Source organism: Euleptes europaea, chromosome 15 (assembly GCF_029931775.1).
Source record: "Euleptes europaea isolate rEulEur1 chromosome 15, rEulEur1.hap1, whole genome shotgun sequence".
NCBI classification, from domain to species: Eukaryota; Metazoa; Chordata; class Lepidosauria; order Squamata; family Sphaerodactylidae; genus Euleptes; species Euleptes europaea.
In genome coordinates, this window is record NC_079326.1 from 17,963,269 (window position 1) to 17,987,202 (window position 23,934).

A 23,934-nucleotide genomic window follows, 5' to 3' on the forward strand; every position below is an offset into this window, starting at 1 on the left:
CACATGGTAGGAAACGTTACCCTCTCTAGGAGAAAAAAGGCGACAATTCCATGAGAATAACCTACCTCATAAAAGTTAGCCTAACTGTGTAGGAGCTAGGGGTACACATAACAAAATTCTTGAACCAAAGATATAGCCAGAAATTGCTGGTTTGGCCATTTACCATGATTTTCTGAAACGGTAACACAAAAAAACCCTCCCGAAACAATTCATTCTGTTTTTCATCTTCAGGTGCTGCTAACTCGCTACGGCGTGTGCTCATGTTTTTTTTTGATACTACTGATTTTCTGAGCAATGGCTTTTCTCCCTTCCAATCAGATTCTTGCAAGGGAGGAGCACAGAGCACTTCCAGCCATTCATATTTGGAAACATCAGAGAGAGCCACAGTTCTCTTTACCTCCCTCCTTCATGTGGGCAGAGCCCTTTTTTTTTCTTTGCAAGTCCTATGTCTAGGGAAACAGAGAGCTGGGGATACTGTCCAGGGGCTCAAGAATTTGTCCCCTAGGCCCAATTTGCTTGAAACATGAAGGTTCTTTACAGGATAGGCCAGGGGTGTTGAACTCAATTGTTATGAGAGCTAGATAAGACATAAATGTCACTTGGTCGGGCCAGGCCAGGCCATGCCTCACCAACCCAGATCAAGATTGTGTGTGTGTGTGTGGCTGCCTTGGCTGGCTCACGGGCTACATAAGAGCTCTCAAGGGGCCAGATCCGGCCCACAGGCCTTATGTTTGACACCCTAGGATAGGCAGCACTCATTTCACTGCAATTTTGGTGTCATTTGGTTGATAAACAGCCACTCTAACCTCATAAAAAGTCCCCCATAGGAAATAATGGATGGATGGATGGATGGATGGATGGGGATGGGATAGAAAGGGATGGGGAGGGTCTCCAAAGGAATTCACTTCCCCTTTGTGAAAAGAAACAAACAGCTCATAACAAGGAAGGATGGCAAATGCAGATTTTTCATTCGAAAAGCAAGTAATTTTTATTGTCAGTCCATCACTGTTAGAGTAGGGTGCTTTTTAAAAACTCCATGGCCTGCCAGACCTCTCCTGCTAGGCTGCTGCTTGACCACCATCTTAGGAATCAATAGAGAGAAGTGAGGCTGCACAGATTCATCTACTTTGGGGGGGGGTCTGTACAAATCAAACACCTTTGTTCAATCTGCTTCAAAATTAGGAGATCTTTAAATTACAGAGACTGTGTTCTGTACAAGTTTGGTGCCATAATCTTTATAAACAGTTGCCACAGACCCCACTGAAAATAATGGTCCTGGACTCTGGAACACATAGAATCTGCACAGAATGCTGTGTCTTGAAGTCTCTTAAGGCCTATCCTCATGATCCCTTCCCTGCCTCCTAATTCTCACCAGTCTGAAGACTGAGGCCCACAAACCTGTGAGGGTCCTGTCTCTTCAGCCCTTCTGGATGAAAATGCATCAGCTTGCTTGCTAGGGAACTGAGCTATATCTAGATGGGCAAGAGGGTGGTCAAGAACCTGTAGGAACAGAGGGCTCCTGCTTAAGGGGACCAAATTAACAAAGGCAGTCTCAGTGGGGTATCTCTGAGTGCTAACAGCAACTTTCAATGTCCTTGACAGATAACTCAACTGAAGGAACTGAAATAAAAATGCATTCTACTGTGGACATATATATTCGGGTGGTGGCTTTTCATGGACTAAAGTACTCTTCTTTCAGAAAGCTTGGATCTTTTGGGTCAGGGTTTAGCTTACTTAATCTTCTCACGATGGGAATGAGATTTCCCTTGTGTGACATCTGTGCCAGAAATGGATGCATCACATTTTCTAGTGCCAAGGAATTAATGTACCAATCTGCATAATCAAATCCCCAAAACAAACATGAGCATTTATTTTTTCAATAACATCAAGCTCTAGGATATTGCAACCATATATATAGTTTGTCCAAAATTCATGAAACAGTAACTTTTAATAATGGTTTTATCACAAAACCTTTTGCACGTAGTTACAGAAAACATCCCCTGCATAAAGCTGAATAAATCTAGTGTAATCACTTTTCCTTTTGATCTGTATGTGTAACATGGGGGAAGCAAAGTATCTCTTTATAATACAAAAAGTAAGCTCTGCAATTAAATTGTTTGTGTCATGCTTAACCCCCCCACCAACAATGGAAATTATATTTTTGACTGCTTTAAAGTAGGATAACTAAGTGGTTAGGAAGTTTTGCTTTGAAGCTGAATGTGCCAAAAATGTGATGCATGAATGAATAATTCTGAAAGACTGCTTCTGTTCATAGACATGAGATTTCCCTTTTCTATACCACTGAAAACCAGAGTAAATCCATGCTTCAGTTCAAGTACATTGTCATGCCAAAATATTCTGTTAGTTTTAAAAGAAGGGATGGGACAAAGTGTCTAAAACTCTATAATCCATAATAACCACATACTCTTCTCCTTGGGGGTAGGGGAAAATAGCAGGGAAACAGGGAAGTGACCTAAGATATATTCGACCCAAACCCACCAATTAAAGAATTCACAATAAAATGGTTTAACATACAATTCCTCCTTTCTGGGCCATTTCATCAATACATTTGCATAAGGAAGGGTTGAATATGAGAGCATGAGGAAGCCTGCTCATAGTTACAAGAGCATTTTTCCCCAAGCAAATAAAACTTAAACCAACAGATGGTTACTGGCTACATGCAGTCTGAGAAATGACTTCATTTGGCCCACAAACCAAAAAGCTTAACAGTTATTCCAGCAAAGCAAAATATACAGCAAATGGTACAGAACAGAAACAGGCAATAAAGATTGGAGAGACGAGTGACAGAGCCGCAAGATGTCCTTACCACAGCCATCAGTGGAAAACCCTGACACTTCCCCCCACCATTACATCATCAATTTTAAAGGTCTGAATTTATGTTATCAAATAAAGAATCTATTAATTATCCAAGTTTTAATCAATGAATCAATTTAATCTGCACTGAGATTAAAGATCTGCACAAATTAAGATATGGAAAAAACAATAATTCCAAAAGAAAATTAAAAAATAGGTTTTAGATAATAACTGCAGATGACATCTGCAAAGAGCTATTCCATCCTCTGCTTGAGAGAAGAGGAAATCCTTCTGCGTTGACACAATTTATACTTCTTGTAAGTAACTGTATTTAAAATGATTTCATTTTTAAATAAAACCATTCAAATCAATTCACATTTTATCAGTTTTATTGAGTAATCTGCTAAACTTGTAATCCTAAGAACACTTTCCTGGGAGCAGAACCATTGGATAAAATGGGTCTTAGAGGCCCTGAAGATTCCAGGGGGTGGGGTTGCCAACCCTGGGTTGGGAAATTCCTGGAGATTTGAAGGCACAGCTTGGGAAAGGCATGGGTCCTTTTCTGAAGGGGCTGTCAAAGTGGAAAGAAATGCTGGAAAAAATGGTGCTCTTTCCATGCATGAATGGTAGAACACAGGCCAATCTATTCAGTTTATTGAATATTCTGAACTGGATCCAATCAGCTTTTCCACTGGTATAAAAGTGAGGAGAGAGTACCCTTTGATCACCAAAAATACTATGGTGGGAATCCTAGGACCTCCATAGAAAAAAGCCATTTGGGATAAGGCTGTAATAAGGAAGAGATTGGGTGAGCTCCTGTGAAAAAAGCGGCATTATGCAATGATACGTGCTTGGAATCAGGAGTGCACGACTGATCACTTTCCTGATCCAAATGTCATCAAGTTTCATACATTTAATTATTTTGGTCTTCCTCCCTCTATACTATTACTGATCCAAATGCATTACTGTCTCACACAGTTGAATTTTTTAATTAACAAAATGGCAGATAAATCTTGTTATTTGCTTTGCTTAACTATGACACAAAACAGACATATTTTACAGCAGGGGTGGGGAACCTCCAGCCCGCAGGCTGCATCCGGCCCCCGAGGCCATTTTGTCCGGCCCCCGGCCCGCCTGCCAAGGCCTGGAGCTCCATGGCCCACCTGCTGAGACCGGGAGCTAGCTATTGCTAGCCAGGCCCTTCTCCCGGCGCTTCGGGCTTTGCAGGGAGGCAGGAGAGCATGCTAACAAAACTAAAAGCTGATTAGGTGACTGTGGGGGTATTTCCCCCAAGTCTCCCTGCTTCCTGTTCCTGGAGAGAAAGTTGTTGGGGGCACCCGAATCTCCTGCTGCTCTCCCCGGCCTGCGCCCTGGCGGCGACGGTGCATTTTAAAGTTGTTGGGGGCATCCAAATCTCCTGCCCCTCTCCCCCACTCTCATTGCCCTGCCGATGGCCGCGCTGCACCCTCTGCTGCCTCGGTGGGCTCCTACGCAGCCTTCCCCTCACTCTCCCCCGAGGCCAAAATACATGTGTGTGCGTGTGCGCAAAGGCAGGAGAAGCCGCGGAGGTTTCTCCCCCATCGCTCCCAGCCACCCATGGAGCTGGGGGCTGGCTAGCTGGCTGGCTTTTGTGTGTGTGCGTGCACGCGCGCACACGAAGCAAGGGGAAGCCGCGGAGGCTTCTCTCTGATCTCTCCCGGCTGCTCACGCGGCTGGGGGCTGGTTGGCTTGCTTGCTTGTGTGTGCGTGTGTGCGTGCGCACAAAGACAGGGGAAGCCGTGGAGGTTTCTCCCCCTTCGCTCCCGGCCACCTGTGCAGCTGGGGGCTGGCTGGCTGGCTTTTGTGTGTATGTGTGTGCGCGCGAAGCAGGGGGAAGCCATAGAGGCTTCTCTCTGATAGCTCCCAGCCGCTCATGCGGTTGGGGGCTGGCTGGCTGGCTTGCATGTGTGTGTGTGCGCCTGCGAAGGCGGGGGAAGCCGCGGAGGCTTCTCCTCGATCGCTTCCGGCTGCTCGTGCCTGGGGGCGGGCAGGCTTGTGTGTGTATGCGCGTGCACGCACAAAGGCGAGAGAAGCCGCAGAGGAATCTTCCTGATGGCTCCTGGCCGCTTGCGCAGCCGGGGGCGTGCCTGTGTGTGTGTGAGGGGGGGAAGCTGGGAACCCCTCCCTTTCTCTCTCTTTCTCTCCCTCTTTTCTTCCTTTCCTTCCTTCTTTCCCTCCTTCCCCTTCCTTCTCTGCATAGTTTCTCCAGGTGGTGGCTGGAGACTTGGCAACCCTAGCCTCTCTCCCCCTCCCCCCGGATACCTACAACTGGTATGGCCCTCGAATGATGTTATAAATATGGAAATGGCCCTTGGCATGAAAAAGGTTCCCCACCCCTGTTTTACAGGGAGGGAATTTCACATGCCACACACAGTTTTCTTTCTCTTACCACCTCCATCTCTCTCTTTCATTGTAACTTAGTTTATGTCTCCAGAGTTTGTATATTTTTCAATTTCAACTCTATCAGATTTGAGATAATGGATAACTCAGAATACTGTATTTTCTGGCGTATAAGACTACTTTTTAACCCAGGAAAATCTTCTCAAAAGTCGGGGGTCGTCTTATACGCCGGGTGTCGTCTTATACGCCGGATGCTGAATTCCGAGCCGGACTGGAGAATCTCCCTGGGGAGCCGCCTCCGCTCTGTCCATGTCCCCGGGGGTTGAGCCGCCCCAGGAGGACCGGTGGTGGCCGCGGGGTTGGGGCGCAGTCCCGAGGGCTGGCCCCAGGCCGCGGACTCGGGTTGGGCCACTCCAGGAGGTCTGGGGGCGGCCGCGGGGTTGGGGCGCAGTCCTGAGGGCCGACCCTAGGCCGCGGACTCGGGACAATCCCAAACTCTAAATTTTAACTGTAAAAATGGGGGGTCGTCTTATACGCCCAGTCGTCTTGTACGCCGGAAAATACGGTATATCAAATGCCATTGTTTGCTTGTTGTCATTGCTGTAAGCCATATGATGTTATATAATTCTTACTCTGTGTGTAAAAATTAACATATTTTAATGGCAATAATGTATTCTTGTATGTGCGAGTCTACCTGAAGCAGTAAGCCAGATGCTGGTTTCACTCTTTGTTGGAATAGCACGCTGAGTGTTCGGTTCTGTTGTTCCAGGTCACAGACTCTTGTTTTTAACTTTAAGCATTCCTCCCTCAGATCCTAGATAAAGAAGTAAAAATTGAAAGATTAACAAAAACAAAATCTGGACTGAAAAGAAAGGCACATGAATATTACAGTATGTTTGACAGAACATCTATCTTTTAAAGTGAAGCAAGGTTTTTTTTTAAAAAATTCAGCTTCACTAATCTTTCCAATCATTTTTTAAAAGATAGCATTTTATATATGACATATATTTGTTTAGGCTAATGGATCATTTTAAAGAGTGTTTTATTAACTTAAGAAATATTTTTAACGACTTTCATTGCACAAAGCATGAAAATGATTACATATTTAGAAAACTGAATTATGACTTCCGCAGATCTGGAGGCAAAACCAACATAATTCTGGAAGTGCTCTTATGTTTTGCTGCGTGCAGGAGAAAGAGGAGTCAAGCCAGTTCATATTTCGTCGTGGTAACAAACAAATGTGGGAAAGGCAAACTAACCCAATGGTCGGTGGGGGGAAAAAGACAGAAGCCATACATACAGACAAGGACAGCTATATTTGACATTAGTAAAAAACATACACCTGTATACACAATCATACATCCTCCCAAGCTCTGCATTATAAATGAACTGGCATTGACAGCAGATACATCCCCATCCACTGATGTGCTCCTTTGAAACTTCAAGGCTGCAGTTGGGTGTGTTGATTCTGCTGATATTCCAATGAAAGTTGTGTGTGTGTATGTGTGTGTGAGGGGGGAATTACAGCACACAAAATTATATCTCATGCACCATCTGGATGCACAAATATACCAAGACACTAATCAGCTCACAAATATTTATGAGATACACAAGTAAGATATTGAGCCTGTTTTTTATAGCCGTTCTCTGTCTCCCTCCCTCTCTTGTCTGCAGTAGACAGGATTGATTTTGTGCACGTTGTACTAAGGCAGACAGAGTAAGCCAGGGATGGCTAACTTCTGCATTCTCAGGAGCCACCCTATACTCGAAACACTTGGGGCGAAAACGCATGGTCGCTTTAGCCTCCTTTATTCCCTGTTTCAGCCAGGATTCAGCCAGGATCCAATGCATGCGTTTCGCCAAACGTGTGTTCGATCCTGGCTGAATCCTGGCTGAAACAGAGAATAAAGGAGGCTAAAGCGACCAGGCATTTTGGCCCTTGGTCCAAGGGCAAGAACAACTGAATTCACTCATGGATAGTAAAAAGTTAGCATCTAATAGCAAGAGCTTCATTGATGCAAGCACAAGAGCAAGTGGTGTATTGGAAGGGGGTGGGGAGGAGATTAGAGGGGAAAATTAATTTCTTGAAAGGTCCCTTATGATGTAAATTAGCAGTAGCTCTTTGCCTTTCCTCTTATGAATGCAAGGTAAAGAAATAAAATATGTTTAAAAAGCTCATATAGGCACACATACACACAAAGGTATTTAATTCAGACATCTGTCCAAATCACAGTTTGGAGGATCATGAGTGAGCTGTGGACTCACATATTCTCTCCCTTCTCATACACAGTTTCTTTCTGGGTTCCCTGTTTAGCTAGAGGCAAAGACAGAGCGAGAGGAAGGAATGTGTGAGTCTGTAGTTCATTCATGACCCTCCAAACTATGTCTGGGCTAAGTAAGGGATTCATTGCTCCTCCTGCCAGTTCAATTGTAAGCAAGTGGTATTCTATGACCAAAATTAGGTAGAACCACTTATGGCCACTAGATAAAATTCATTTAGGGTCCAGATGTGGCCTGTAGGCCACCTGTTGGCCAACTGATACTGGGGTAGAAACATAATACAGCCATACATATGATTATGGGTCAATACCTGCACAAGTGGCTGTGCTGTCATATTTAACTGCATGGAAACCACACTGACATAGGTGCTTGATACACTATTCACACATGCTGATGTGTACAAGTGTCCACATATATTGTCCCTATGTAGGATTGTGGGTGGGGAAATGGTGTGTGTGTGTGATGCTGGCTGCAGTTTTACATCACTTCCAGTAAAAACCTAGAAGTAAGATAGGGTAGCTCTAACAATCACCAGACACTCTATGGTAATTCTTAATTCAGGAGTGACTCGGAGTATTTTATGCAGAGTCTTCTTTTGTCATTCTGCAAACTATGTAAAACAGAATTGTTAATTTTTATAAAAGTGTTTGGGCTATGTTACAAGGAGATATTTCAAGGAAGGGAACCAGTCTATGTATGTTATATGTTGCCCTGGCCAGGATAACCAGGCTAGCCCAATATTGTCAGATCTTAGAAGCTAAGCAGGGTTGGTCATGATCTGTATTTGGATGGGCGACCACCAAGGAATACCAGGGCGATGACACAGAGGCAGGCAATGGCAAACCACTCTGAACGACTCTTGCCTTGAAAACCCTTTGAGGTCGCCATAAATTGATCATGACTGGATGGCAAAAAAGTGTTATCTGTAGCTGTATGTATTTTCTTGTTCTTGGTGCATTGTATTTCTACTTATGTAATGCCATTTTCTGTTTGCTTAACATGTCATGTTTAATACTTATGCTTTGTGCAGATTTTTGCTTTGTTTCATATTTCTGCAATTCCAGTCCTGTTACATTGCATATTATATGTCTCATTCTATTGATTACATTGTATAATTTGCCTTGAGTCTCAGTGAGAAAGGTAGACAAAAAAATAACAGAAATAAATACACAAGTATATGCCTCAATTGTTAGTTTTGTTAGAGGATGTTAGTGGAGGCAAATGTTAGTGGATGCACAACTCAGATCTGCAATGTTCCTGCATTGTAATTGCAAAACTACCCACAGCCGCTATCATTTTGGGAAGCAGGTTCTTCCTGAAGCTTTGTTTAAAATAATAAACTATTCATAATTAGTGTGTAGAAAGAAGATTTGTGTAGGCAGATAATTCTGTGTTGTTGGAGAAAGAACTCTAAATATAAGCATATGAATTATCTGTGATGACATTTTAAAACATCAGAGATAGTGCACATAATGTAGTCAGAAGACGAATAGAGGTTATAATACTAAACACTTAAGAATACAGTAGATCAGGACAAAACATACAGCAATCTTGTGAAACGTTCCTGATCTGTGCAAAATCACTGTGCCTTGCAGGAAATGTAATCTATGTACTATAACTGGGATAACCCAGCAAAATGAGCAAGCACGGCAAGTGCAGCAAAATTTCTATAGAGAAATAAAATTATGGGACATTTATTCCTATGAAATGTGAGTGCTGGGAAGATTCAATTTGTTTCCCTTGAAATCTGTTATGGTGGCTATGGTCTCCCTGTACTTAAGCATGTTCAATGCAGAAGAATACTTTCTCTAGCTTCCCACATGTTTGTTCATTACCAGCACTGACAATACATCGAGGTGTTTGGGTCTGAAGAAGCAGTAGGTCAGAATGTGAAATTGTGGTCTCCAATAACCCAAATGCTGTTGTCTGCTTATAGTGCTGCTGTGAAGCCAGCATGGAGAATTCAGAAGTAGTAGTAACACAATAAGACACTTTTATCATGAGTTTCACTTACCTGTAACTGTTGCTCATCTGGTGGATCTTCTATGCAGTAACAGATTGGGGACTGTGCAGGCGCAGGCCAGCCACGGATAAGATTTGTCAGCTTCTAGCAAAATCTAAAAAAGAGAGTGCTCCCCCTCCCCTTGGGGCATGCAGCCTTCCCGCCCAGCGGTCACATGACCCAGGGGGAGGGAGCACTCCTCCAACCTGCCGCCACGGAACCAACAACCCCATGAATTGCGGAGAGGTCCCACAGCGGGGAAGGAGGGAGGGATGTGTTACTGCATAGAAGATCCACCAGATGAACAACAGTTACAGGTAAGTGAAACTCTGTTTTCATCTGCGTGGCTTCTATGCATTCCCACATTGGGAGAGTAGCAAGCTCGGTTGCCCAGATGGTGGGTGTGGGACAGTCACCGAAACAATGACTGCAAGACGGCACGTCCCACTGCTGCCTCTCTAGATGAATCCACGTCGACCGCATAGTACTTCATGAAAGTAGAAGGGGTCAACGACGACGCCTCTCGACAGATGTCTCGGAGGTCCATTTTAGACGAAAAGGCGACGGAGGCAGCGTAAGCTCTTGTGGAGTGCGCCTTGATCATGTCTGGGCAATCCACATGTGCTCTCTCATAAGACAGTCTAATGGCTGAGGTAATCCACCTGGACAGGGTCTGCTGGGAGGCTCGGTGACCCTTACGGTGGTCGCTACAGCAATAACATATTACTGTTTTCCCTGCACGCAAGGTTCTTTGTAATAAGAAGGGAGGGCCCTCCGTACATTTAAAAGTATAGAGCCCTCCCCGCATCGGAAGAAGGGGTCTGCAATAACACGGGTAAGACGATACCTTGTGTAGAAAGAAAGCTCGGGTTTCAACACCACTTAATCAGCGTGAAACTTAGTAAATGGTGAGGAATGACAAGAGCCATTAAATCTCTGACATGATTGGCCATGGTGATTGTGACCAGACAGGCAGTCTCATAGGTATAGCAAAGAGAGGCCCCCGGTGGCCAAAGGCTCAAATGGTGTTTCATGAGTTGGGACAACATGAAGGGAAAGCTCCACTGAGGAACAGGTGGAGATACCCTGGGATAGAGGTTGATATGTCCCCGTAAAAAAACTTCTGTGAGTCTGGGTGTGAAAAAAACACAGAAAAGAGAGTCCAACGCAGTGTGAAGGGCCGAGCAGTAGTCGAGGGATTGAACAGTCCAGCATCATTAAACATACGAGGTAGTCAAAAATTGACAACAGGAGAGAAGCAGCCCCGGACAAACCATTGTCAGCAGCTCACAGGGAAAAACGTTTCCACTTGGCATCAAGAAAAATGTCTCGTGGACAACTTAATGGGGTGCAGCAGCACCTGAGCCACCCAATCTGACCATAGATTACATAGAATTCTCCATGCTGCCAGCTTGATTCTGGAAGGAATGTGAGAAATATCTTGAGGAGGAATAGTACTACCTTGAGTCAGGGCATTAGAATCGTGAACTGAGATCTCCTGGGCTGGATGGTGCCACCAGGATGCCACTTGTCCTGTCTGTCCAGATCTTGGCCAGAACCTTGCCCAGCAAGGGGAAGGGGGGGATCAACCAAGTCATTTGGAATGCGTCCCCCATGGAGCCTGGGATCTCCCCCACTACGGAGCACAATTGAGGACACGCTGAATTGTGCTGAGTCACAAGAGATACATTTGCGGGGTGCCCCAGATGAGGAAGAGATAACAGAGACAACAAGAGTCTACAGTGAGTTTGTGACAATCGTCAGGATGATAACTTACGAAGTCTACAAGAATGTTACTCGTGCGATGTGAATGGCAGTGACAGTGGAGCCATGTGTTATGGCCAGTCCCAGACTGCATGGCTTCTGTGCACAGCAAATGGACCTTGTGCCACCCGGTTTGTGCTGGGCGGTGCTGTCCGTTGTGACCTGAACATGTCGATCCTCGAGGACCCCTGCAAAGGAACAGAGAGCAAGCCTAATAGAATGAAGCTCAAGAAAGTTAATGTGCAGGGTAGACTCTTGAGCAGGCCATACACCATGGGCCTTAAGAGCCGTAGAATGAGCTCCCCATCCTGATAAGGAGGTGTCAGGAACAAATGAGCCTGTGGAGCAGGTGTTTGAAAAGGCAACACCAGCCAAGAGGACCATCAGTCCAAAGAGGCAATAACCGATGTAGGGATAGACAGCTTTTTGTATTAAGGGTCAATGTTCAGCTGGAATGCTGTCAGAAAACCGAGTGTGCAAGGGGAACATCCGCAGACGAGCAAAGGCAACAACTGCAGTGGAGAAAGCCATAAGTCTCAAGTAGTGAATTTTAGGGGTCGTTTGGAACCTTGTCTAGAACAGGTTAACTAACTTTCAAATGGAGTGTATTCCCTGTATTAGAAGGTAAGCTCTAGCTGTGGCCAAATGCAAGTGGGTACCATGAATCTATGGCCTTAGAAGAGGTCAATGGAGACTTTTATAGTTGTCCAGGAGACCCAGATCAGTTAGGACGGAAAATAAAAAATTCTGCCTGACTAGCAAAGGCAAGCTCTGAGTAACTGACTATCGGCCAGTCGTCTAAGTATGGAAAATGACACATCCCTGCAGGGCCAGGTGTGTAACTCCCACAGATAAACACTTCATGAAGGTGCGAGGTGCCGTAGCACAACCAAGGGCGAACTGCATATCCATAGGGCTTGCCCTTGCAGAGAAAACGCAACAGAGTCCGCAGTCTTTGTGGATTGCAATGTGCAATATGCATCACGCAAGCCCAATGGCAAACCACATCTGCTCATCTGGGAGTGGCAGGACCTTGGGTATTTAACATATGATCAACATATGCATTTGTGGATCTTGACAGCGTCGTCAATTCCCCAGGTCTAGAGAGGGGCGCTCCCCCTCTTTTTGTCAACTAGGTAGAAACGGGAATAGTACCCGTAGTCCCAATTTTCAGAGGGGACCTCCCGGATGGCCCCTTTCCGTAGAAGTTCCCGAACCTCCTGTAGGAGTTGGGCGGGAGCCAGCGACATAGTGCAAGCCGGAAAGAGGAAGGGAAGCAGCGTCTCGAGCTCAATAAAGCATCCATGCTTTATCATTTTGAGAACCCAATTATCACCAGTGATGGATATCATATACTGTAACAACCAGACAACCGGTCTGTGAAACGCACTTGAGCGTCTAGCCACGCCTGCTTAGGTTTGTAGGGCGGTTGAGAGATTTGCTAGGACCCTTCCTGGGTCTAGGTGTGCCCAAAAACTCCCTATCCTGCTGGGCAGAAATGAGATAGGAGGTGGAAGGTACCTTGGTACCTATATAGGCGGGATGGTTGAGACTGGCTGCCAAAGTATCTTGGCTATAAGCTGGCACAGTGGAGGCGATGCCTAAGGACTTAGCGGTTATCATTCTTGAGACGATCAAGAAAGGCACCGTTTAATCACTGAAAAGCGAGGCGCCCTCAAAGGGTGGGTTCCCAATACGCGATGGAGGTGCCCTCAAGGGCAAGGTGCTAGATACACAACTGAGTGTCGTATGGAAGGTTGGACTGGTGAAGTCATGCATGCCTCCGAAGGACTATGGACGAGGCCATGACCTTGCTGGAAGGGTCTGCAACGTGACGCACCACAATAAACTGCTGTCTGTTGAGGGTCATGTTTATGCTCCAAGCAGTTTAGTCTGATGGGCGTTGATCCTCTGGTAGGATACTAATTTGGGATGAAATTCCATCCCAGAGGGCATATTAGAATCTGGCCATGATTGCCATGAAACAGAAATGTGAAAACCAGTGGCACTGGGAGTATAAACTTTCCTGGGTAAAGCATCCAGCCTGCGTCCCTCCCGGTTTAGGGGCAAGGAATGTGAACACGATCCATATTTGCCCGACAGGGCTTCGACCACCATAGAATTTGGGACAGGCTACTGGTATGGAAAATCACCGTCTTCATGGCGGATCTTATAAGGTTCTCAACTCTTCTGGTGAAGAGGGAGCCAAAAATTAGCTTGGTCCGATTAGAATCGACGACCTCCAAATGCTTGCAAGCACTGGAAGGGCCACCAGACCTGCCTCTGAGGAATGCAATATACCCATGATGGTCGTCACCCGAGGCGTCAGGGAGGGAATATATTTTAGAACCTTAGCCAGACGGATCAATTCTACATATAACCTCACATCCCCCAGAGGGGATGTGATTTAGTATCCCCCGCAATGTCCCCAGGTGAGGGTTGTGAGGTGCGGAATTCCAAGTCCGAGACCTGAGTAGCCATCGCATCGGACTCAGAATAGACCATATCCTTTAATGTAGAAGGAGACCTTGGTTGGGAGAGTCTCTAGGGGAGTCTTGCCTTGGCAATGCACAGTTCCGAGAAGGCTCTCGGCGACGAGAGTCATCGCGGTGTCGCTGGCAATGCCGATGCCAAGGATGATGGTGAGAGTCATCACAGTGCCTATGTCAGAGGCAGCAAGGCGACCGAGTTTGACGACTGTGGGATCGTGTAGAGGACGAGCTGCTATGACGGGTCACTCTACATTGCCTGGACCCAGAGTAAGTGGTCGACAAGTGACAACTGCATTAGTGGGAGCGTAGGCACCGAGAGGGTAGGCGCCGAGAGCATAGGCGCCGAGAACATAGTCGCCAAGAGCGTAGGCGCCGAGAGCATAGGCGCCGAGAATGTAGGCGTCGAGAGCTTAGGCGCTGAGAAAGTAGGCGTCGAGAGCTTAGGCGTCGAGAGCTTAGACGCCGAGAGCTTAGGCGTCGAGAGCTTAGGCGTCAAGAAACAGATCAGCTCCAGGATGCGGAGCAATTTCCAAGGGACTTTGACCAGTGCCAGCCCCGAGAAACAGATCCGCTCCGAGATGTGGAGCAACTTCCAAGGGATCTCGATCAGTGCTGAGGAATTGCTCAGTGCCGAGAGTGTGAACAGCTCTGGGCGTAATGGAGACAGCCCCATACCTAGACTCCACGCCGACTTTGACATTCGGAAGAGGCTTGTCCGGAGTCGGAATAGCAACACCCTTATGCGACTGCAAAAGGAATTGAGTGCGGAGCTGTTGCTCATCCTGGGACCCGCTCTGAACAGGAGCAGAGGGGCTAACCAGGGCATCCTGGGACCCGCTCTGAACATGCAGAGGGGTTAACCAGGGAATGATGAGAGGTATCCTCAAGATGCGTAGAAGTCGTTGTTTGGCGCCAAGAGACATTGACAACGATAGATGACAGATGCCGGGTTGAGTTAGATGCCAATCGGTACCGAGGCGGTGTTGGTGCGGCGTGGCGCTGAGGCGACTCCGCGTTCTCCAATGTCTTGCCGAGTGTCCCAACGGGGAATTTTCTTCAAGGTGGAAGCTTTTGAGGTAACCTCGCCGATGGCTCATGTAAAGGCGATCAGTCCGAGTCTTCAATGCCCTCTGAGTGATCTAGCACAGGTCTTATATGAGGAAGGCAGTTTTGTGACAATTGGACTTAGTTATTTCTGAAGAGAGGAGCCTTCATAGACTCCATAATGAAGAGAAGCTAAAGACATGTTCTCTCTCCGTGGCAGCAGAAAGAGAACTGGAGGGAAGAGTGCTCCCTCCCCCTGGGTCATGTGACTTCTGGGTGGGAAGGCTGCATGCCCCGAGGGGAGGGGGAGCACTCTCTTTTTTAGATTTTGCTAGAAGCTGACAAATCTTATCCGTGGCAGGCCTGCGCCTGCGCAGTCCCCAATGTGGGACTGCATAGAAGCCACGCAGATGAACTGGTAACTCAGATTAACTGTGGACCAAGCAATGCCTCCTTCTGCAACGTTCCTTTAAAAAGATAAACCTTGAACATTTCCGAACCCTTTTTTACTTTAAATAAAGGGGGAAAACATAAGTTGCTCTATTTCCTAATCGTTCAACGAAGTGCTTCAACACTAGAGTAGTTCACAGAAAGGTCAAGAAAAGCACGCCTGCAGGAGATTTGCTTAAAAATAGATATAAAATGGTGTTCTAAAATGGTTGGGCTTGTTCACAAATAGAAGAATGAGACTCACCATGAAAATTAATAGAAAATGTTGTCTATTGGGAAAAGACATCAAAAGAATCATGGTGACATTACATGATATACAGTACTGAACAACCGGGGACAGCCATTCTTAAATTCTTGTCAATTCCTGACTCTTCCCAGAAATATACTACCTTTCAAGACCACATAATCACTGGCTGTAGATGTTACCATTATAGTGTTGAGTCCTAATCATGCATAAATGGCAATCGTATGACAATGAGTGACATATGAATTGAGACTCTGGTTTAATTTGGTTGAAATTAGGGACTCCATATGAAGAAATACTTATCCTTCCTCCCATTTACTCTTGGCTAAGAAAACTTTTAAAATTTTCTCCTCTCCCCTTTGCCTCTACCTCTGAGAAAGACTTGATTCTTGTAATGAATCAATCATGAGTAAAAATACAGGAATAAAATATTGAGACAAAGGGAGTGTCTATTCATCACTTCCTTTGTCTCAGTACTTTATGCCTGCTTAGGGTTGCCAACTTCTAGGTAGTAGCTGGAGATCTCCTGCTATTACAACTGATCTCCAGCCGACAGAGATCAGTTAAACTGGAGAAAATGGCCGCTTCGACAATTGGACTCTGTGGCACTGAAGTCCCTCCCCTTCCCAAACCCCGCCCTCCTCAGGCTCCTCCCCAAAACCTCCTGCCAGTGGCGAAGAGGGACCAGGCAACCCGATGCCTGCTTCATTTGCATAACACATTAGCCCTTGGCACATGACCTTTCCATGAAATGACGGAACATACAGGGAGAGACAGCGGGCACAAACATGGTGGCCCTGCCCCCCCCCCTCCATGCAATTACCAGGTTGTCTACAGAGAGCAAACACACAGAGGCAGTGATTGCATGTACGCTCCCTCCCCATGACAAGGAACACTGCTTTTTGCATACTGCTGATAACAGGGAGAGAGCGTGTGAACAGCCATTGCTTCCTCACAAAGATGCTCACAAGCTGGGACTCGCATGGAGGCAGGGGCCTGGGACAGCATGCTTATGTCTGCTCTGCTCTCTGCATGTTCAGTCAATACACGGAGGGGTCATGTGTAGAAGGCTATTAACTCTTCTTTAGAAAAAAAAATCAGTGTGAAAACAACCTGACGTTATTTTTGTACAATTTAATATAGACTGATTAATTGTACTGCTTTATCCTTTGTTGATTCTGATCATTTTCATGTGGCTATTTTGATTTTACTTGAAAACTGCTTCAGGCACAAAAGAAGTATAGAAATGTTGTAAATAAATAAATATGCAATGTGGATCAGAGTTTTTACATCCCTACTAAAAATGAGGGACTTAGATTAATGAAAACAAGACTGTAGACTAGAGATCATAGAACAGAAATAATTTATTGCGGTAACTATGGGGGGCCAAAAACACAGATATTGCCCAGGTGTCACCTGCTAATTGCCCATGTGACTGACAGGGAGGGACAGTGTGGTGTAGTGTTGGAATAGGACCTGGGACAACCCATTTCGAACCTCCCCTCTACCATGGATGACTAGGATGACCTTGGGCCCATCTCATTCTCTCAGCCTAACCTACCTCGCAGGCCTATGGTTGAGATGATAAAGTAAAGGTATGAAGAGAAATGTGATAAGCTACTGGGAAGAAAAAACAGTATGCGCATGTGTGTGTGTGTGTGTGTATTCAGGGACAATTATGGGGTTAAAACTTGGGGATGAGGTTAAAATAGGCAGATATGAGGCTAGATCTATCAGCTAATTGGCCCTTCGATACGTAAGAGGCAGCCTCACCCTCCTGCAATAGCCAGTAAGCTGTGAAAGGACCTCCATCCTCTTCAAGCTGGCCGTTAAAATGAAGAGGGAGGCTGATGAGGACTGACTGGGCTGGACTCCAGGTAGTGAAAGAGGCAGCCAAGGGAAAGGACAGTACTGGCCATTCACCCCCGTTGACCGTTCACCCCCGTTCACCCTTGACCGTTCACCCCCGTTCAAAGGTGTGCGCAAGCAGCCTGTTAGAAAGAGAATCAGACTTGGGGAGGGGAGCCAGCCTACAGAATGTGACACAGTGGTGTTCACTTGCCACAGGATCCAACCGATCCATTTGGCTGCCAATGGTAGCAGCTGTTACTAAGGCATGAAGCACAAACAATATTCCATGAGAGCACCACACCTGAATCAAGCCTCAGAGGTCACCTGCTAGAATTAGATTTTGTTTAGCAGAAAGGTCATTACTGTTAAGCTTTAAACCTGACAAATGAAACTTCTGAATAAACTACCCAGCCTGCATGTGAGGAAACTGCGGCAAACAAATAGTAGAAATTCCTCTCACTTTCACAAACACACTGACATGTCAACAGCAAGGAGGCTGCAGCCATAGAGACTCCTGCGTTGTCCCAGTTATGATAGGAATGATCTATGTTACAGGTTAGCCTGTATTAAAACCTACCTACCGACACACAAAATACATTTTCTGGATATGTTTATGGTTGTCTGCTGGACTGTTATTCCCTGTCAGTTTTAGATGCCTCTTAAGTAAAACTTGTAACTTGTGGAAAGGAAGGGAAAAAAACAACAACAAAAAATGTTGTGCTTTGAGGCAAAGTTCCCAATTTAATATATTTTCCTTGTACAATTCCACCTAAAAGCTGGGGTCACTGGAGGAATTCCCTATGTATTATATGGATTGATATACTCCAAAAGAGCCCATTTCAAACTATAAATTTGATCTCAAGGATGCGGTGACATGGATAAATCACTCAAGGTTTGCTCTGTTGGTCGATGTTGCCGCAATCTCTTGGCAGAGATGCAGCCATGTCCTAGACTTGTGGGGTGTGCAGTACTTCATTCCTTTCATTATTATATGATGTACTTAATCTAAACAAGAAAATTACTCCTCGCGGGGCAATTCTGAATTTGCAGTATAATACATGCAGCTGATGTTACAGCACAGTATTACTCTTCAGCAGTCTTTTCAGAGCTCTTCAGATTCTCTCCGTATCTCATTATGCCCCTGAGGTGTGTTATCTCTTGGTGGCATTACTTGTTCTGTCTTAATGCAATGTGGTGGAAGACTTATCTGTTTACCAGTTATTACTTGGATTTGTATAGCAGTCGTTGGTGATTGACCCGAAGAGCCTAATTTCCCATTTACTGTACAGTATTGTCTTCCTGTCCTCTCTTATAAATGGTCTTGGTCCAAACAACATTAGGAGGGCTGTAACAGTTAACATTCATTAACATTTAGAGTGATGCCTCATGTCTCCCCTTCAAGATATTAAAATAGCTGATGGTACTCAGCATTTGTTAAATTCCTACAATACTAAGGCAATCACACAAATAAATATATTTTAATATATATTTTAGTCTGTTCATAGCACCTTTAGTCCCTGTGGGTCTCTGATATTGACAAATGTGTTGTCATGGAAAATATTAATCCCAAAGGATTTAGAAATAATCCACAAAAACGCTCTATTCTCAGTTGGTCTTTTTTTAAAAAAAGGCAAACCCAATGTTTTCTAAATAAGGTAATAATATATTGAAACCAATGCACCAGAAAATATGCTCTCATATATGGGCTTTTATATTGCAGAATGTTAATCTGGTTTATGTAGGCACTTGTATCCCATTGCCAGTTAAGCTGCATAACAACAGAAACTGAATATGTTTCTGCTTTGATCCTGGCATTGGATAGTTTGTTTTAATCCTTAGCTGAGAATTCAGAAAAGTAGCAATCCCAGCAAGAGAAGTAATTTGTTTAAACATATTGTGTAATACAGAGCAAAAGTTTCCTTTTGTATATGGCATGGACTTCCTGTTGAGCTAAATGTAGTCGTTCCAAGGCTGTTTGGGATTGCTCATCATACCTTATTAAGAAGAAGAGTTGGTTTTTATATGCTGACTTTCTCTCCCACTTAAGGAAGAATAAAACCGGCTTACAATCATCTTTCCTTCCTCCTCCCCCGACAACAGACACCCTGTGAGGTAGGTGCGGCTGAGAGAGCTCTAAGAGAGCTGTGACTAGCCCACGGTCAATCCAGCTGGCTGTGTAGGAGTGGGGAAACCAACCCAGTTCACCACATTAGTGTCTGCTGCTCATGTGGAGGAGTGGGGAAACAAACCCAGTTCTCCAGATCAGAGTTCACTGCTCCAAACCACCACTCTTAATCACTACACCACGCTGGCTCTCCAACATTAAGAAAAATGTATGAATATGGAAATGAATCAGCTACTAAGTTGTCACAGTTTGGGCCCTTCTGATGACTGAATACAATGCATATATCCCAGCAAATTAATATATGATATTCTACAGAAGTCTCTAAAGGGTCTCAAATGTTGCATGTAAAGAAGATAAAACAGCAAGGGATAGGCAACTTCTTCATAATCACCACTCAAGAGACATACAATAGATGGAATTACTCATGATCCAAATAACTATGAGTATCAATAGAAGGCCATGCATTTACCCATGCACTCTGCAATGAATTCACGAGATTCCACTGTTGGCATAACTAAGGGAAAGTGTTCTGTCAAGTAGCAAGCTACTCATGGTGACCCCATGAAGTTCCACCTTGTGGAGTTTCCACGGCAAGCGAGCAGAGGTGGTTTGCCATTGCCTTCCTCTGCATAGCATAACTTTTTTTGCCATGAAGTCACATCTGACTTATGGCGACCTCTGGTGGGCTTTTCAGGGCAAGAGACATTCAGAGGTGGTTTGCCATTTCCTGCCTTCGCATCACGCCCCTGGTATTCCTTAGAGGTCTCCCATCCAAATACTTGCAGGGTTGACCCTGCTTAGCTTCTGAGATCTGATGAGATCAGGCTAGCCTGTGGCTATCCAGGTCAGGGCTATAGCATAACTAGGATACACTTTATTCACTGCTGATCAAAACCTAATTAATAACTTGAATCCTTGTTCTCTTACAGTTTACAACTAATGTTGTGTGGATTAAACATCCTATAGGTTTGAGCAATCCGCAGTTCCATCTTGGCGAGACTCGGCATGCATTAAGTCAATGCTATGTATATAAATCACAACGGGTAGCGGTGTTAGTCTGTCTGTAGCAGTAGAAAAGAGCAAGAGTCCAATAGCAGCATCTTAAAGACTAACAAAATTTCTGGCAGGGTATGAGCTTTCGTGAGTCATGGCTCACTTTTTCAGATTCTCAATGCTATGCAGTTCACCATCTGTAGAACAATCTGACAAGTACTGCCCTCCTCTTAAAATGGGCAGTCTTAGGGCACTTTCACACATGCCGAATAATGCACTTTCAATATACTTTCAATGCATTTTAACGATCATTTGCAAGTGGATTTTTCCATTTTACACAGTAAAATCCAGTGGATTGAAAGTGAATTGAAAGTGCATTATTCAGCATGTGTGAAAGTGCCCTTAGAGTTCAGTGGTGCCGCACTGCCCCCAAGACAGTCCCCTGGGGTCTGTCAGCCATTAGAGGCTGATGAAAACAAACTGCCTGCCAGGTATGTCAAGGTGGTAACCTATGAAACTCAATGCTCTCCCTATAACCCATGCTTGCCCTGCTAACTATGACCTCTAGTCAGAGCCTTTACCAATCAAATTAATGATTAAATCAACTACATCCTCCCCAAAGGCAGTGTACAGCAAACAAAAAGAATTTCACCTAAAGCTAATCATAGTGGTCTTCTGAAAAATTCCTGCTTGGCCATTAACACCATACTATCTAATCTCATACTGCTGTATACCACAGGTGTGTGTGTGTGTTGCTGTGACAGTGGCTCTGAGCTGGGGCTCTCTTTCAAAGCCACTAGACTCCTTACATCATTGTCTGGCCACCCAAGGCAAGCCTCTGATGCCAGCTGTTGCTGGGATTGTGTTTCTTTCTTTTCAAAGGGCCTGTGCAAAACTCATCTGCACCATAGGCATGGGCAAGGAGTGCAATTTGCTACTGCACTTGCATTCTCCAGAACGATTGGAACTATGGAGAAAAATAATCAACACCACCTTCATCAACTGATAGGCAGAGAGCAGGCAGTGCCTTGAGAGGCTTTGGAGATTCCTTTGCTCATGCATGGCCCACTCAGAACCATCCCAAGTGCATCGATTTGTGACTGGGGAGAGCCTACAAAATGCATGTCTTAACTAAAGTGACAGGCACACAGGCTAGATTAATTCTCCCCTTCATAGCACCTGGGAAACTCAGTTGTAGCTAGCTGGAAGTGAATAAATATGTAAACACAACCCAAACATTAAGAAAATAACTGTGTCTAAAGAGAATAGGTTGGCATAAAAATATAGATATTTACAAATGAGCTTGTACTCATATAGGAAACATAGATATCCTTCACAAATGAGATTGGACTAGCCCCTCTCTCCTAGGGCACCCTACCTACAGAGTTCATGTGATGTTAAAATAAGGCCACCCTGAGGCCTTTGGAATAAGGGCAAAGATGATAAATTCATTTTTAAAAATATAAAAATAAGCACACATACTTAGAAAAGAGTATGGGCATTGAAATGATCCCGTGTTGAGGGCTACAATTTTTGTAACTTTGTTCAAGCTCACTAAAATACTCTTCATGATCCCCTCCCTACTGTCCAGGCCCATCATACAGCTTGTGTGGCTCAGTGTGATAGAATCTTGGCAGAAGGACATGGGCAGATGAATAAGTACACACAACAGACACACAATAAGACAGCCACAAAAGTCAGGGGGGAAGTAGAAGAATCACTGGCCAGACGACGAGTCTGAGAAACTCCTTTCCTCTGCTGCATCAATAATGAGAACTGGTGTGCTAGACAACTCCCTTAAGCACCCCAAGCAAATATGACTGACTGTAAAACCACATCAGTAGCCTGAAGCATTGGGGACCCACATTCCAAGTTAGGGTACTTAGAATAAGATCTTCTGGAGACATTTCACAAGTTCCAATTGCACTGAATAAACTCTCCTATAATTCATATGACTGTCGTGGAAGCTAACCATACCAAGTGAAAATTTTGAAGGCACAATGGAGCTAATGTCAGCTATGAAATGCTTCATGTCATCCCATGAGGGAGATGTTTCCTGTTTTGAAACTATAAGAAAGGGAAAAGATAGTAGTAAAACAATTTCTCAAGTCTAAAGCTGGCTCAGGCCTGAACTACACTGCATTTAGGAGATCCACAAATTGTCTTCCAACTTATTTTTATTACTGCATGAATATTCAGAAGGGGTTAACCTTTTCCACTGTGCTATTTTCCTGATTAACACTCACCCCTCACAAGAAGAAGAGTTGGTTTTTATATGCCGACTTTCTCTACCACTTAAGGGAGAATCAAACCAGCTTACAATCACTTTCCATTCTCCCCCCCACAACAGATGCCCTGTGTGGTAGGTGGGGTAGAGAGAGTGTGACTAGCCCAAGGTCACCCAGCTGGTGTTGTGTGTAGGAGTGGGGAAACAAATCCAGTTCACCAGATTAGCCTCTGCCACTCATGTGGAGGAGTGGGGAATCAAACAAGCTGCCCCACAGGAGGAAAAAGAAGCAAATGTTTTTCTTCTGTCAGGGTCACACCAACTGGGGAGGGTAGGAGGGAAACAACTCAAAATAGAAACTATGTTAGAGGAAAGGATCATCACATCCCTTTAATCTCAACTGACCTCCTTTCATGGCTGCATTTCAGTAAAAACTGAGTGGGAAAGCAATCATAGATGTCTTACGCAGTGTTCAGTTTGGCTATCATTGGCCATCAAATCAAAGATGGAAATTTGTCTTGACTCTGCAACGTGTTAGTTATTTGAGAACTATAATTATTGAGCCTGCACAACATGAGAAATAAGAATGATTGATCTGTGGATTCAGCAATTACAAATAAAAGTGGGATTTCATATCCCAGTTCTATGCATCTTCACAGAGAAGTCCTTCTAAAACATTCAGCGTATGCTACAGGAAATATTATTCTTTAGGTTGTATAGCAGTGCAGTGTTAACCAAATTTTAAGTCAGAGCAGCCTGTTGCTAAATGTGTCAATTGCTGATGGCACTGTGCTTATCTGGCTGTGCATTTAAGTTGATTTTATCAAAAAGAAGTTATGTCGTGTCTTAACTAAATTCCCATTGTTAATCATTATCAGATGTCCTCAAATATGCCTTTCCTATTATTTCTTGCATAGCTATATTGTAATAAGCGCATTTTAAATCCTTTAAGAGTATGCCACAAAAGAAGACCTGGCTTACCTTCTGAGTAAGCAGAGCTTGTACAACCTGGTTAGCCACCTGCAAGAAGAAATAAAGAATATTTGAGAAGTGTATTGTATTGATTTTGTTTGTGTGTATTGTAGATAATTTCTTCTCTCAAAGCGTTTTTTTTAATAATTCTCTTACCATCCATGGAACGTCAAATGCTACGACATTACAACTTTCCCTGGCAATGTCACTCTGCATTTTTTATCCCCTTTGGGTTAAGGCATAACAAATTTGAATCCAGGAACCAAACCCTGTGGAGGTGTAAATAACAGCACTGAA

At 44.6% G+C, this 23,934-nt stretch overlaps 1 protein-coding gene across 1 annotated transcript in view; it reads right to left on the minus strand.

Moving 5' to 3' along the window:
• The window catches only part of NCKAP5 (NCK associated protein 5), a 649,908-nt gene that overhangs the window by 163,783 nt on the left and 462,191 nt on the right, over window positions 1-23,934 (minus strand). The window contains exons 8-9 of the mRNA XM_056861323.1: window positions 23,647-23,685; window positions 5,888-6,007 (exon numbers count right to left, since the gene is read on the minus strand). Coding sequence (XP_056717301.1) covers window positions 5,888-6,007; window positions 23,647-23,685 — 159 coding nt within the window. The remainder of the gene's footprint in view (window positions 1-5,887; window positions 6,008-23,646; window positions 23,686-23,934) is intronic.